At 40.5% G+C, this 15,655-nt stretch overlaps 1 protein-coding gene across 2 annotated transcripts in view; it reads right to left on the bottom strand.

The window, feature by feature from the left end:
* GALNT18 (polypeptide N-acetylgalactosaminyltransferase 18) overlaps positions 1-15,655 on the bottom strand; it is a 372,255-nt gene that overhangs the window by 131,754 nt on the left and 224,846 nt on the right. For both annotated transcript variants that reach the window (XM_079966313.1, XM_079966312.1), the window contains exon 2: positions 1,534-1,726. In XM_079966313.1, coding sequence (XP_079822439.1) covers positions 1,534-1,726 — 193 coding nt within the window. The remainder of the gene's footprint in view (positions 1-1,533; positions 1,727-15,655) is intronic.

The raw sequence follows: 15,655 nt of genomic DNA, 5'->3' as shown, positions 1-15,655 counted from the left end.
ACACCACCACTTGCCCAGCATGGCTGTTGAATAAAGCAATGTTCCTTTCTGTGAGTAAGGTTCATGCTCATTCAACAGAAGTATTTCATATACTAGATCCTGAAGCTGCTATGATGAACAGGTTTTTACAGTGAAGAGCAGTCACATTTCTAGTTGTTATCCATACAATAGTTTTAAACTTATACGTAGAGTGGATTTGAATAAGAAAGGTTCTAGCTTCTGGTCAAAAATAAAAGTGGCATTATTAACTTTAAAATCTCTGAATAGCTTTTTTTTTTGGAATATTTGAGAGAAGTGCCCCCATTACTTCTTATAAACAGAGATCAAGAGAAAATTGCTTTTCTGGGGCCAGGGGGACACTCCATTTATATAATTTCCCTCACAGGAAAGAAGATCTGCTACTCTGGCCCATAGCAGAAATGTGGACAAGCCCTCTGCTTTGGTTTGCAAGTATGAGAGATACTGATGGTATCTTCAGAAGGAGTCATGAGAACTGCAAGGGCACATTGTCTGAATTCCACAGAATTCACTCAATATATTGATACTGACTGTTCTACAGTCTTCTTACAAAACTAAACACAGCATACTGTTGAAGGAAAGCAAAGACAGTGGTACCTCAGGTTAAGAACTTAATTCATTCTGGAGCTCTGTTCTTAACCTGAAACTGTTCTAAACCTTAGCTTTAGCTAATAGGGGCCGCTGCACGATTTTTGTTCTGAAGCGAAGTTCTTAACCCCAAGGTACTATTTCTGGGTTAGCAGAGTCTGTAACCTGAAGCGTCTGTAACCTGAAGCGTATGTAACCTGAGGTACCACTAAATATTTCCTTCTCCTAAGTTTCTAGTTAATGTATGTGTTGCTTTAAACCACACAAGGGCACTGTTTATCTATTAACCTAGCCAGTACTTGTTTGTAAACTTCTCTGTCTAAGTTAACTCCAACCTAAAAGCTGGGTCATTTTGTTTGTTGTTCTTTACAAACAAAATTTCTACTTTTTCTTTCTTATCTCTACTCATCCTATAAATAGTCCCTGCATGAATAAAGCCTCTGAACTCCAAAAACTGTGACTACCTCAATATAATTCATCCAAGCTGCAAAGTCTGCTAACACATACATACCACAAAGTGCTTTTTCTAATCTTTAATGTTATTGCAACAAACCAAGTATCACTTGCTAACTGTTTACTTCTTCATTTCTTTCCCAACTGGAGTGTTTTAAAAACAAAGTTGAACCTGGTGTTGATTTAATTATGTGAAATAACCCTTACTTTATGGACAATTATTGGAATAAGAACTCTGAACACCATGGGCATGACTTAGCCAACATTAAACCACTTGATTTTTTCTTGATGGAAGATATTTAAGTGCATTCTTAATTCATCTGTTAAAATCTATTGTTCTTGAAAGTGCTTGATCTGGGCCAGATTATATCTTTTTTATTTAATCATTTCAAGTTTTTAAAAATTGACTAATTTACAATTTAAAAAATATTCCGAAGACAACATGCATTATGCCCACCAGAAGGTATTTCTTACCCATTGGGTCTAAAGTCAGGCAATGGTCTATCCAAGGGGAGACGATCACTCAGGTAAGCATTGTAGCCATAATACTGGAATTGTTTGAGGGCAATACGTCTGTTCTCGGGGCTCAGATCCTGACCCCAGTGAGCAAAGAGGGATGAATCAGTGAAAGCCTCTGCAGGATTTTCTTCCGGTTTCAGAGGTGCTTCTGTAAAACAATAATATATGATTTTCTTTAACAACAACAACAACAATGCAATTTAGAACTTTTATTTATACAAGGTAATATTCAGGTTTGGGGCAAATTTGTAAGTTTTTACAATGCAACTGTAGTATTTCACAAGATCAAGCCTGGTTGGCATCCGTCTGTCTCAGGAGACAATGGAGGAGTGCGCCTTTGGGACTGAAGTCAATCTGTTGGCAAGCCATACTTGGCTAAACACCAGCCTGGCCTAGGCTGGCTATACAAAAGCTTTCATAAACAGGTAGCAACCATTCAATGAGCCCAATATCTTTACTCCAGAAAGATATGTATCTAACTACACAAAGTCAGTCTGCTATCTGGTCAGTCTTTAACAATAGCCAAATTCTGGCACAGGTGGTCCAAAACACTGCCAGGTTTAGCATGTGGCCTGATTATTCAGTGTGCAAAGCACTGGAACGTCAATCCTAAAAAATTGAACAGCCGCAAACGCCTGCAAAGCTGGAAACCATGTTTTCACACTGCAGATCTATTGGCATTTGCAGCTTTTACTGATTCAGTGGGTTCTAAATGTTATTGTGAAATATTGTTTATTTAAATTAATTTTCATGACTTTTAAAAAGGATGTTTGTAGCTCGCCTTGAAAATGTTAGACTGAAAGGTGTAACATTTAAATGAAGTAGTCCATATCTTGTGTACTAAGAAGTTAATAAAATGCTTTACTTGTGCCTTTATTTTAATTTTATTTACTTTACATAGGGCCATAGCTAGGGGGTGGTGAGGTGGGACATAACCCATAAATATAAACATTGATTATTGCCTCATAAGAAATGATTTTAAATATAGTAGAGGGTGAATTGAATGGGGGGAAGAGTTGGAGGAGAGGCAGAAAGAAGAGCTAATTTGTCCATGGCTAGGGGGCGCAATCTGGACAGTTCTGCCACGGACACAAGATCACCTAGCTATGGCTCTGGTAGTACATATAGTAAGACTAAACTCAATCCTTGCTAAGACAGTGTTACTCGTACATCAGATTAAAATGGGAGATATTTACAAAAACATCTCATAAATCAGTAAAGGTAAAGGGACCCCTGACCATTAGGTCCAGTCATGGACGACTCTGGGGTTGCGGCGCTCATCTCGCTTTATTGGCTGAGGAAGCCGGCGTACAGCTTCCGGCTCATGTGGCCAGCATGACTAAGCCGCTTTTGGCGAACCAGAACAGCAAACGGAAACGCCGTTTAACTTCCCGCCAGAGCAGTACTTATTTCCTGCCGGAGCGGTATCTACTTGCATTTTGATGTGCTTTCAGACTGCTAGATTGGCAGGAGCAGGAACCGAGCAACGAGAGCTCACCCTGTCGCAGGGATTCGAACCACCGTCCTTCTGATCGGCAAGCCCTAGGCTCTGTGGTTTAACCCACAGCGCCACCCGCAAAACACAGTAGCCATCCCCAAAACACCTAGAATCAATATCTGGCAATCTGAGGATGAAACCCCGCCTCATTTTATTCATTTCAAAGTGTATAAGTATCTTAGATATCAAAAGTGAATAGTTATCTTTCTTGAGCTAACAAGCAAGAAAACATTATAAAGTATTCAGACACATCTATCTCTGCTGAGACCTTTGTATTTTAGGGATATCTATCAACTTGCAATAAATATTAGGCACTATGGTGCCTATCACTCTGATGAAACGAAAAAGGGAAGCCAAATAGATGATATTATCTGGCAAGTAATAACAGGTACAATGTCAGTTTCTCTCTGCAGCTTTCCCTGGTATGTAAATTCTGACCAAAGACCTATGACTGGGCAGAAGCCCATATGATCTAATACATAAATATAGCATATTATTCCAAATATAGAACAATATATGGGACGGGTACAGGCTCTATGACTAGAAACCCAGCACGTGCTACAGTTCAAAGATCTGTGCTCCCAAAAATACATTACTTCCCTCCAATATTCACAATGACTTTCAGTCAGATTGGCTTGCATTCCTTTAAAAGGAAAAAGAAGAGGAAATGTGTTCCCCTGCCCTCTGTGTGTGAGTAACCAAAAATGGCTGGTATATTCAGAAAACAAAGAGGTTTTTGAAAGGCAAAAGCTGCTAGACAGCGTGTCAGGTCATGGATAATGAGACGTTATTCAGATGCAACACTTTACTGTGACTTGACATTTCACAAGTCGAGCCCTTCCTCATAATTTATTACAAGAACCTCCAAGACCTTGAATGGTATTTGACATAATATAATACAGTTTAGCATCCTGCAAGCAGCTTCTCTGGATGTAAAATACAAAAATGTGGAGAAATATTTCCATAAAATAAATGCATCTCCCCAGCTGTACAGATTCAGAGCAGTACACAGGATGAAGCTTAACGTCCGTAAACTGAAGCTCACATACAGTGATCTTCCCCCACATACACAGGCACTTGGCATGTTTTTAATCTGGACCATTTAAATTCTTTATAATCCACAACTTTGTTGTACTGGAGGAAGGGAAACAGCACTCGTGTCAGTGTTAATTCTTGGCTAGGAGTGAGTTTCTTGTGCCAATGCAAGAAAACAGCCTGGTTCACACATAATGCTAAGTCTCTGTTTATTAAACTATAGTTTATTAAACCATAGCTCACTATGATATCCAAATCCTGCTGAGTGGCTTAACTATCATTTGCTTATTGCCAACAAAATATAATCTGAAGTCATGTATTGTTAATGGCTTGCTTTGTTTTAACTATGGTTTGGTGTCGCATGTGAACCCAGCACTTTTCCTTAATCATGGTTAGTTTGGCCACCACATCCCAAACATTCAACCAGTTACAAAGGCACATGACAAGAGTAGCTGGAAAACTAAAAAAACGTTTGAAAAAGAGAGTCGTGTTTTGTTTAATTGTCTGTGGAACAGCTTGTGGTTTGTTATAAACCACGTCTTTAGTATGATGCACAAGCCAGGCCAATGACTCATCTCACACTGACACAGGGACTTAAATGCCCAGTCATATAAGCCACAGTTTGTGGTTTTGCCCAATCACTTGCCAATGCAAAAAAGTAATTATAATTAAGTACCAACATTCCTATGTTCATCAAAGCTACAAAATATAATGTGGTTGGGATATAATGCTTACTGACCAGTTCTGTATCATGTCATAGGTGTACAGGACACACACACACACACAAACATACACATTAATTTCTGGAGTTCCTAGAAAATTCAAAACTTGCAGCTAGTTAAGTCACAGCCATACATTCTGCAATTCAGATGCATTTGCCAACCATAGCTCTTTATTAATGCAGTTCCACACAATGTACTCTAGAAAAAATTCTGTAGAGTCTTTTGATTGCTGTCTCTGGAGACTGACTGAGCCACACAACAACTCCTACACTATCACCCATAGGCCCAAAAGGCAGCTTCAGCAGGCAAGATAAAAATATATATGAAGAAAACAGCTTACGTAATGACACACTCTACCATCCGGGATCATAACTCCTGACTTATGTCAAGAAGCTTGTCCTTTTATCTTTATTTTTAACATAAATTGAGAAGATTAAGCTGTTGGCTTCTTCTGCAATGCCCTTCTTCCCCCATCCCGCACCACGACTCTGACAAGAGACTAATGAAAGACTGGTAGCTTGCACTGGCTTTCAGTCACCTAAATATGTAGCACTTCTTAATCTGTCAAGGCACTTTGCTTCTGCTAAATCCTGGGATCAGCTCCATTTCACTTCGGGGACTAAAATCATGCCAAACCCTCATTTCAGATGAGAAACATGACCTTGACAAGCCTATTAAAAACAGCTGAATATAACAATGTGGAGCACGCATTTCTTAAGGTAGTGCCTGGCTAATTTGAAGAGGGCATATATCTCATTTTCACCCAACATGTGTTACAAGGCAGAATAGCAGCCTTCCCCAGCCTGGAGCCCTCCAGATGTTTCAAAATACAACTCCCATTATGCCTGACCATTGGCCATGTTGGCTACGGCTAATGGGAGTTGTAGTCCCAAAAAATCTGAAGGGCATTAGGCTGGGAAATTCTGAAACATAGATGTAAGATACATGCATTAATAAACAAGAGCAGAGATTCCATGTTCACAGTTTTCTGGGTTTATTCTTTCAGAACCTTGCCAGGTTTAAAAAAAACTATTGATTAACTTGCTTGAGTTTAATGTAGTCTGGGTTCATATTTTATATTCTATCTATATTCAAGTGCCTGCTCCTTCCAGTTATTCCTGCACTAGGGTGCATCTTTTGTACTGCACATGTGAAGTGTGTGCTTCTTAAGAAAATCTAAAGATATATGGCTTGGTTTCCACTATCACTCCCCCAAGCCCTCCTCCCCTTTCATCTTTGTTGAGAATTGCACATTCGTAAGTGTCAATCTCACCTATAGTTTTCTATGCATTAGAATTTCATGTGTTATTTTTTTCATCACAGGGAATGCTTGGACTTTGAATCTGTGAATATAATATACAGAGTATATAGAGTATAATAATCAACAGTCTTTAACTTCACCCCTTGACCCTGGGAGATATCACATAAACATGACAGTCACAAGATCCAATTTGCTAACATTTTTGAAGCATATTTTGTTGAAGGGGAAAGCCTGATTTTTGTTTTTGGCTTAACACCATACTGCCCTGAATGTGTACCAAACATCCACATAGATAATTCAGGTCAGATCTTCTTTCTGATGCCCTGAATTCTAGGTGAAATTGTGTCAGTAACATGAGGTTACTGTGTTCAGTCTGAACTTAACAGTACAACAGTACTACAGGAATTACTGGACTCAGTCCTTAGCTCACAGTGTAGTTTAGTGTTTGGTGGAGACTGTGCCCCCATAGAATTTCCACTCCTCTCTCCAGCACCACTTGCCAAAAAGACCACTGCGTAAGCTCAGCAAAAAGAAAGGATATTGAAATGTTGGATTCTTCTTAAGTTTAAGACTCAGAGCCATTTGTTCCTCCTTTGCTTGTTGCTTTCTGTTCCACAACTGCCTCTTAGAAGTAATAAGCTGAAGGAGGTGGTCAAGACAGCTGACAAAATATGCAAGAAGGAAAATAGCAGCAGCAGAGGCAGCAGCAGCTGTGCACTAAAAGACAAGCTCATTTGCTTCTGATCCTTTAGAAGGGGAACTCTCAGAAGAGGTTATGAGCAGGTCTAATCAGGAAGGAGGGCTTGTCTTTTTGTTTTGCTTTATGGCTGTAGTGGATTTATTTTTCCTTGAAAAAGGGTTTGGGAAACAATATATGTCATCTTTTACACAGCTGCCATTCTTCTCCTGTTCTCCTTCCCTAGGTCTAGCCTTGGGAGGGACTTCCCCTGTTCTTGTTGTCCCTTGGATTCAGCTAGTTTTCCCTAATTGATCTCAGAAACACATCAAGTACTTCAACTGTTGGTTCTATGTGACTGACATTGCAGAACGCAGAAAACTGCCTTATATTGAATCAGGCCTTTGGTTCATCAATGTATACAGTGTCTTGTAGCACAGATTTCAGATAGTAGTCCCTCCTAGCTCTTCCTAGAGATTATAGGAATTGAACCAGGAACTTTTTGCAGATAAGGCAGATGCTCTACCACTAAGCCATGGCCCTTCCCTATACATGACTCAATACACTTCAGAGCTCCTTTCTTGCCTTGTCAAAACAGAGGTTCACAAAGACCAAGAATAACTGCCACATACACAAATATGCATAATGCCCTGATGATTTTATTTCCTCCTCCTTCCTCTCATTCCACCAGAACAACTCCTTCACAAAGTATTTAACCATATGCATAAAGTTTAAAGACATGATTAGTCAACAGAATTAACCTCCTGAAGACTTCAAATTAGGCATGTGCTTAAACATCCTGCTGAATAACGAACTCCAGGAAAAAAACAAACCAAGGTATTCATGCATATCGATTGCTGCTGTTTCTGTGAGGGAAGAGAAAAGCAGCTTATGCTGACAGGCGGATGCGGACTGCCAACCACAACACAGGCAAGGTACGTAGCTCTTTGAGAGCTGTGCTTGCTTTATTCAGCACTCCATTTAGCATCAATGAGCACATTTACCTGGAAAAAAGCTCCTCTCCAGTTAACACTACAAGGGTCAGAACTCAAATTCTTAGTCACAAACAAACTGATCTACAAGAATGTGTGTGTAACATAAGCTTGTCCTCTGTCATCAGTCCTTGATCTCATGGAACTTGCATTTGACATCCAAAAGAAGGCGTTGTTCTGAATATTAGGTTAGTATACCATTTAAAATTGAGGGGAGAACACAGGGATGTACCTGCATGAGCGGAAGAATTTCCACTTGCACAATGGGACTTTACTTTCTTCTCCTCTTGCCACCCCTTGACCCTCCCCATGAGCCCTTTAAATCTTCTCCAGAGGGTAAGAGGACCCTACATAATAGATTTTGTGGGGTGTGCAGGGGACTAGTGGAAGTTGAAGATCCACTACATGAACAGAAGTCCAGCTCACAGAGTGTTGGATTCCAGTCATATGCCTCAGTTGACATAAATATGAGTACAGGATAGGCTCCATACAAACCTGCCCTTACCCATCCCAGTTTATTTTTCTTCTTCTTTATTTATTTTAATTTTGACAAAGTAATAATCATAAACAGGAATCACTACTGAATGGAATTGCATTTTTGCACTTCTGCATATGTCGCAGTCAGAGACCTCTATTAAATTAACCCCATATGTTGAAAGACATATGTTGGTCATATGCCACATTTTTCTTTTTAAGGTCAATTTTCTCTTTTCTTTGAGAAGCTAGTAACATTTACTAGTGGCTTCTCCTTGTCTTTCTGCACACTCCCTTTTCAACAGATTCCAAGCAGCGACATTCCACTGAATGAGCACCAGAGGAATAGCCTTTAAAGTCTACAAGTAAGTGTGAGCCAATTGTAAATTTAAAAAATGACATTTCAAATGTTGCCCAGCTAGACTGATTCCTTCTATCCCACTGCTGACATTTATAAAAAGGAACTGTGTTAATTTGAAGCTCTACAACACAGTCTCTGAAGATTCATATATCTTTCTTGTTATTGTTTTCAAAATGGATGGTGGTTAACTAATGTAAGCACTGCTGTGAACATTTTGTACAAGTGGCACAGCAATTCCCATTACAGCTGCTTGCCCAGGGTGTGTTTCTTACTTCCCCCCAAAAAACTCACAGGATGAGGATGATGACAAGGATAAAGAAGCATAACAGATTGATGGTATTTGTGCACAGCAGTTGTGAACAGCACTGCCAGACCTATGGTATTAAAATAGTGCAGGGAAGGCTAATATATCCAGTCCAAAATGTACTAATTTAAAAAGTATTTTATACTTGCAGTTTTCATAGCTTCACTGTGACTGCTTTTGGATGGTGTGTTACTTTAAGAATATTGCTGGAAGCACCTCAAATGTGCACTTGACTTCACAGTGGGAATTATCACATATACCAAAGGCCACAGCTCTTTGTCATAGAAATTGCTTGTGCAAAGCCAGTCTTACACACTCACATCTCTTTGAAACAGACATCTTGTCTCATGCAGTCTTCAACGAGTAACAAAAATCATGCAGCAAATTGATCTGGCTGTCATTAATTCCCCCACTTTCTATGAACAGACTGCAATGTACAACTATGATATAAGGGTGACTCATTGCTTATAGACAATAAAGTCCTCCAAGACTAGAAGACAATCAGCCAAAGCAAGGTGCTAAATAATGTCCTGACAAAATGTATGAAACACCTCTCCATTATGGCCACTGTACCACTGAGCATACAATACCCTTTGTAAAGCATCTGTTATATTTCTAATTTGTTTTAGTTTGAACCCAATTGGACACTGGGCCCTTAACGTACCCCTAACCATCACACTAGCTAATCAGAAATACATGTTTATGGCTATGTGCCTGCCATTACTGCCCACATAGTTCCCAAATGAGATATCTGGTCAAAAGCTTCAGGGAGAATCAACAGTTTCATTCTCTTTTATGAGCCAAAATTTCCTCCCAATTAGCTCTGTTTTAAAAGAAGATCAAATTGTATCAGATGTTAGATGTGCCAGTGAAACCTGCATTAAAGGGGTTGATTTGCATTTACCTAGCACTGTAGAACTAATTCTCTTTTGGTAGCTCCAATTTTCCATGACTAATTTGTAGTTTCTTAGTAAACTAGACCCAAGGTTGTTATTTCGGAATGTGAGCTGGAATCTTCAAATCAGCAGATGGGCTGGGATTCTACTCTCAATTTTCTGCACAGTGCCCAGGTAATACGCTTCAGGTGATGAGAGGATTTCTGTCTGCTGTAGCCGGTATAGCGCTGATGGGTCCAGAATTTGTATTCATTGCAACAGTTTTCTCTAAAAGAACAAATCCTAAATGCTGATTCCTAAAATAAAGTCAATGGATTTTATATGAAGGCAACCCTTTCATTAACCTTGAGAAAAGAGTCCACGTTATTTACTGCATATTTGAAGAAGATTCTGTTTTTTTCCTGAAGTTAGAAACAGTTACCACAGAAGTAAAACACCACACTGAGGTACGGAGACAATTAATTTTCTGTGATCTTCTCTCCAAACATCTTGAGTGTAAGCTGATGTGGCATTCTTCACCCACAAAACATAGCAGAGAAGAGCATAACTATTTTCTCTAGGAAATATTCAATAAAGAAGTATGTACGTGCGCATGGATGGGGGTATTTTCTGGTAAAACTCCCATGAAAAACAGCATGCAAACAAGTCCTCAGTTTCGTAAAGGAGCTGTAGATATAATTTCAAAAAAACAACATTGAAAAAGCAAGCTCATAACCTCACAAAGCTATTTGTTGTGTGCTTTAACACATAAAATTAACAGTGCCTCTGTTAGTAATTTTTCTCTGCAATTTTTCTTCTTTATTTGCTTAAACTGCACAGGGTATCACTTTACTCTGTGTCTATTACATTGAGTAGATTGGTTCATCGTGTTGATGTGTTCTTCATTACTTCTCCATAATAAGAACCAGTATTTCACTTTGAATATTCATCATATGGAAACAATCTCCTTAAATATTATAAATGCTCTTGCTAAAATGATTGACTGCAATGAGGCCTTGAAATAAAGCTGTAAGAGAGGAAGTGTGTGTGTGTGTGTGTGTGTGTGTGTGATGCACAGCAGAAAGACCAGTAATGAGAGCTAGGAATTATGGGCAATGTTGATAAGCGAGAGTAATTGGATAAAATCATAGGGTAAAATTACTTTCTGATGGGCTCCTAGGCCCATAAATACCATAGTCATAGTTGCATTGCCACCTTCCGATTTCTATTTCCCTTCCGCTTCTTGCCTCATAGAACAATGGCAATGGCATGAATACAAAGTTTTCCACATTAAGAGGGAGGGAAGAAGAAAATTTACCCGTTTGGTTTCCTTCAAAAACAGCTCCTCTAGTTTTGTAATAGAGTATTAGGACACCTCTTCTCTCATCCAGAAAACTTACTTTTATTTCATCAGAGGAAGTGTCACAATTAAAATTTTAATAATAAAAGGATGGAGCCAAATGTGTTCTTGTTTAATTCCTTTGGATCAAAAGTAGTTATTTTGGGAAGCATTCATTACTGCCTTATGAAATCTTTGACAGTAAGAAAACAAAAATGCCATCTCTGCGTACAAAAAAGGAGTGAAAACAATGCAACTTTTTTTTCAATATTTACCTAGATTATGAGCTACCTACTTTATAATTCTGTACTTATCTCTTCCTGGGCTCTTGAAAAGTTACAGCAAGAACAAAAGCCAGCACTGCATGTGTCACAGTCAATCAAGGAAGAAAAAAAGGTTTCATTGAAACTCGTGCCAAATGCACAGATCTACCAAGTACTATAGCTTCCTATGTTTTTTACCAACCTTACAAATATATTCAAATTCATTATTGAAAATGAAAAAGACATGACTGTATGTGTACAGTTACTTACAGCACAATGTGGATATGGAAGTAAGCCCCACTGTGTTCAGGAGGGTTTGCTACCAGCTACGTGGATACAGAGTTGTAGCCCTACTGTTTCAGAATAATGCTAATACCAAAAATCCTGTCTGTCGTTGGAATATACAGTCTATAGTTGAGTGATAAAATACATGTTTGGCATGCATGCAAAATACCCTAGGTTCAACCCCCAGCACCTCCAGGTAGGGCTAAGAAATAATCCTGCCTGAACTCTGGAAAGCTGTGTGCATTAGGAGTAGCCAAAATTGTGGCTTCCAGTTGTTATTGGACTCCCAACTCCTAGCAGTCCCAGCTAGAATCATAGAATCATAGAGTTGGAAGAGACCACAAGGGCCATCGAGTCCAACCCCCTGCCAAGCAGGATACACCATCAGAGCACTCCTGGCATATGGTTGTCAAGCCTCTGCTTAAAGACCTCCAAAGAAGGAGACTCCACCACACTCCTTGGCAGCAAATTCCACTGTCGAACAGCTCTTACTGTCAGGAAGTTCTTCCTAATGTTTAGGTGGAATCTTCTTTCTTGTAGTTTGGAACCATTGCTCCGTGTCCGCTTCTCTGGAGCAGCAGAAAACAACCTTTCTCCCTCCTCTATGTGACATCCTTTTATATATTTGAACATGGCTATCATATCACCCCTTAACCTCCTCTTTTCCAGGCTAAACATGCCCAGCTCCCTTAGCCGTTCCTCATAAGGCATCGTTTCCAGGCCTTTGACCATTTTGGTTGCCCTCCTCTGGACACGTTCCAGTTTGTCAGTGTCCTTCTTGAACTGTGGTGCCCAGAACTGGACACAGTACTCCAGGTGAGGTCTGACCAGAGTAGAATACAGTGGCACTATTACTTCCCTTGATCTAGATGCTATACTCCTATTGATGCAGCCCAGAATTGCATTGGCTTTTTTAGCTGCCGCGTCACTGTTGGCTCATGTCAAGTTTGTGGTCAACCAAGACTCCTAGATCCTTTTCACATGTACTGCTCTCAAGCCAGGTGTCACCCATCTTGTATTTGTGCCTCTCATTTTTTTTGCCCAAGTGCAATACTTTACATTTCTCCCTGTTAAAATTCATCTTGTTTGTTTTGGCCCAGTTCTCTAATCTGTCAAGGTCATTTTGAAGTGTGATCCTGTCCTCTGGGGTGTTAGCCACCCCTCCCAGTTTGGTGTCATCTGCAAATTTGATCAGGATGCCCTTGAGTCCATCATCCAAGTCGTTGATAAAGATGGTGAATAAGACCGGGCCCAAGACAGAACCCTGTGGCACCCCACTAGTCACTCTTCTCCAGGATGAAGAGGAACCATTGATGAGCACCCTTTGGGTTCGGTCAGTCAGCCAGTTACAAATCCACTGAGTGGTAGCATAGTCAAGTCCGCATTTTACCAGCTTCTTTACAAGAATATCATGGGGCACCTTGTCAAATGCCTTGCTGAAATCAAGGTAGGCTACATCCACTGCATTCCCTTCATCTACCAGGCTTGTAATTCTGTCAAAAAATGAGATCAGGTTAGTCTGACATGACTTATTTTTCAGAAATCCATGCTGACTATTGGTGATCACAGTATTCCTTTCTAGGTGCTCACAGACTGTTTGCTTAATGATCTGCTCCAGAATCTTCCCTGGTATTGATGTCAGACTGACTGGGCGGTAATTATTTGGGTCCTCTCTTTCCCCCTTTTTGAAAATAGGGACAACATTTGCCCTCCTCCAGTCTGCCGGGACTTCGCCTGTTCTCCAGGAATTCTCAAAGATGACTGCCAGTGGTTCTGAGATCACATCTGCCAGTTCTTTTAATACTCTTGGATGCAGTTCATCTGGCCCTGGAGACTTGAATACATCTAAACTAGCCAAGTATTCTTGTACTATCTCCTTAGTTATTCTGGGCTGTGTTTCCTCTGCTGAATCATTTGCTCCAAATTCTTCAGGTTGGGCATTGTTTTCTTTATCGGAGAAGACTGAGGCAAAGAAGGCATTGAGGAGTTCAGCCCTTTCTGTGTCCCCTGTTTGCATTTCACCATCTTCTCCTCTGAGTGACCCCACTGTTTCTTTGTTCTTCCTTTTGCTACGAACATACCCATAAAAGCCTTTTTTGTTGCTTTTAACCTCTCTAGCAAGCCTGAGTTCATTCTGTGCTTTAGCTTTTCTGACTTTGTGTCTAAACGTGCTGGCTATTTGTTTGAATTCCTCTTTGGTGGTTTCCCCCCTTTTCCATTTTTTGTACACATCCTTTTTTAATCTTAACTCAGTTAAAAGTTCTTTAGATAGCCACCCTGGCTTCTTTAGGCACCTTCCATGTTTCCGTCTCATTGGTATTGCCTGAAGTTGTGCTTTTACTATCTCCCTCTTAACAAACTCCCAGCCATCATGAACTCCCTTTCCTTTTAGTATTACTGTCCATGGTAGTAGGACCAGTAGTCAGGGGTGGTGGGATAAGCTGTCAAACAGCATCAGGATGGCACCATGTTGGCAACCCTGGTTGAAGACAATACTAAGCTAGATGGACCAATGGTCTGACTTGGGATGGATAACCTTCTTCTGTATCATTGCCACAGACAGTTCAGCCCATACTGGGAAGCGGCTATTTTACCAGTACAATGTAGCAGTGCATAATGAAAACTGAATTGTACCAATTGTACCCATGGTGGCCAGTTCACACCATTAGAATCAATGTCACAAAGCACCTGCTCATTGTGTTAGCAGATCCTCACCACATGCTTTACACTAGCAGATCATTTCAGTACATGGCTTTCCTGGTGTGTAGCGGTGATTCTCCACAATATATATATATATATTAATTCAGCATTATGGTTATCTTTAAACAAAAGATGTTCCGATCTCAAGCATGCTTAGACATTTTAATGGCCCTTATTTCCTTGCTGATTGGGAAAAAAAACTGGTCTGGCCTGCTCTTGTGCCTTTAACAGCAGTTTGATCTGCAGAAATGGGCAACTGAAACTTTTTACAGCACAGTTGGCAGGACTGTTTGTAGATGAATGAGGTAATGTGAGGCAAAGGTTGAAAGTAGGAGCAGCATACAAGAAAGTGACCCGGGTGTTGGCTCTGTTCTGTTGCAGTACTTTAAGCTAATTTCAAAATTATGAAGAGGTGGCATAGAAATATCAGATATACTTAGTTTCGTTAACTACCTGTTCTAAGGATTCACCCAATAATCTCCCCCCAAAGGAGTAAGTGACACATCATGAAGTTATATGAAAAGGGTATTATTTATTTATTACTCCCATGCATTTATATATTGATACAGGCCACCATAATCCCTTGAGCATACCAGCACATCCACAGGAGCCCTGCCCAGTTGCTATGCCAACCCTGATGGTCTCAGACAGAAGACCATCAACAACACAACAGACTGCATACATGAGTGGATTCAACACGGACTATAACAGAAGAACAGTGATTGGATTCCCCCTCAGGGGGCAGGAAACTGCAACTACCTTTTGTCTTCTGAAAATGACTCATGGGGAGGGGGAGAAGGGAACCAGCCAGGTGACAGGACACTCAGGTTACCACCACCACCCCTCCCTCAACCCCTCCTTTCTGTGATGTATGCATGATGTTTCTGGGGGTGGGCTTGACCTACAGCAGGGGTCTGTAACCCGCGGCTCCGGAGCCGCATGTGGCTCTTTTACACCTTTGCCGCGGCTCCGGGGTGGATACTAGTGAGGGGAGGAGGCGCATTGTGCACCCCGACACTCCCCACTGTGGCGGGCGCTGTACTGGCTGTGACGTCGCATGGGGGCGGTGCGTGCGTTAGTCACACACCGTCCTGATGTCACCTTCCCGCCCACCCGCTACATTGTAAGGGGCATGTACGCTGGTCACTGTTTTGAAGGGGAGTGAAGAACACACACACAAAAAAAGGTAACTTGTTAATTTAACCTTTATTTCTATGAGGAGGAGTAATTCTGAGGGGTCAAACAAAGAAATAATAAAAAAGTGACAAAAAAGTTATTTTTATAATGACGAG

Source organism: Podarcis cretensis (genome assembly GCF_951804945.1).
Source record: "Podarcis cretensis genome assembly, chromosome: 1".
Classification (NCBI taxonomy): domain Eukaryota; kingdom Metazoa; phylum Chordata; class Lepidosauria; order Squamata; family Lacertidae; genus Podarcis; species Podarcis cretensis.
Note: the sequence above shows the minus strand (reverse complement) of the source record. Positions and strands in the feature narration are given on the sequence as shown.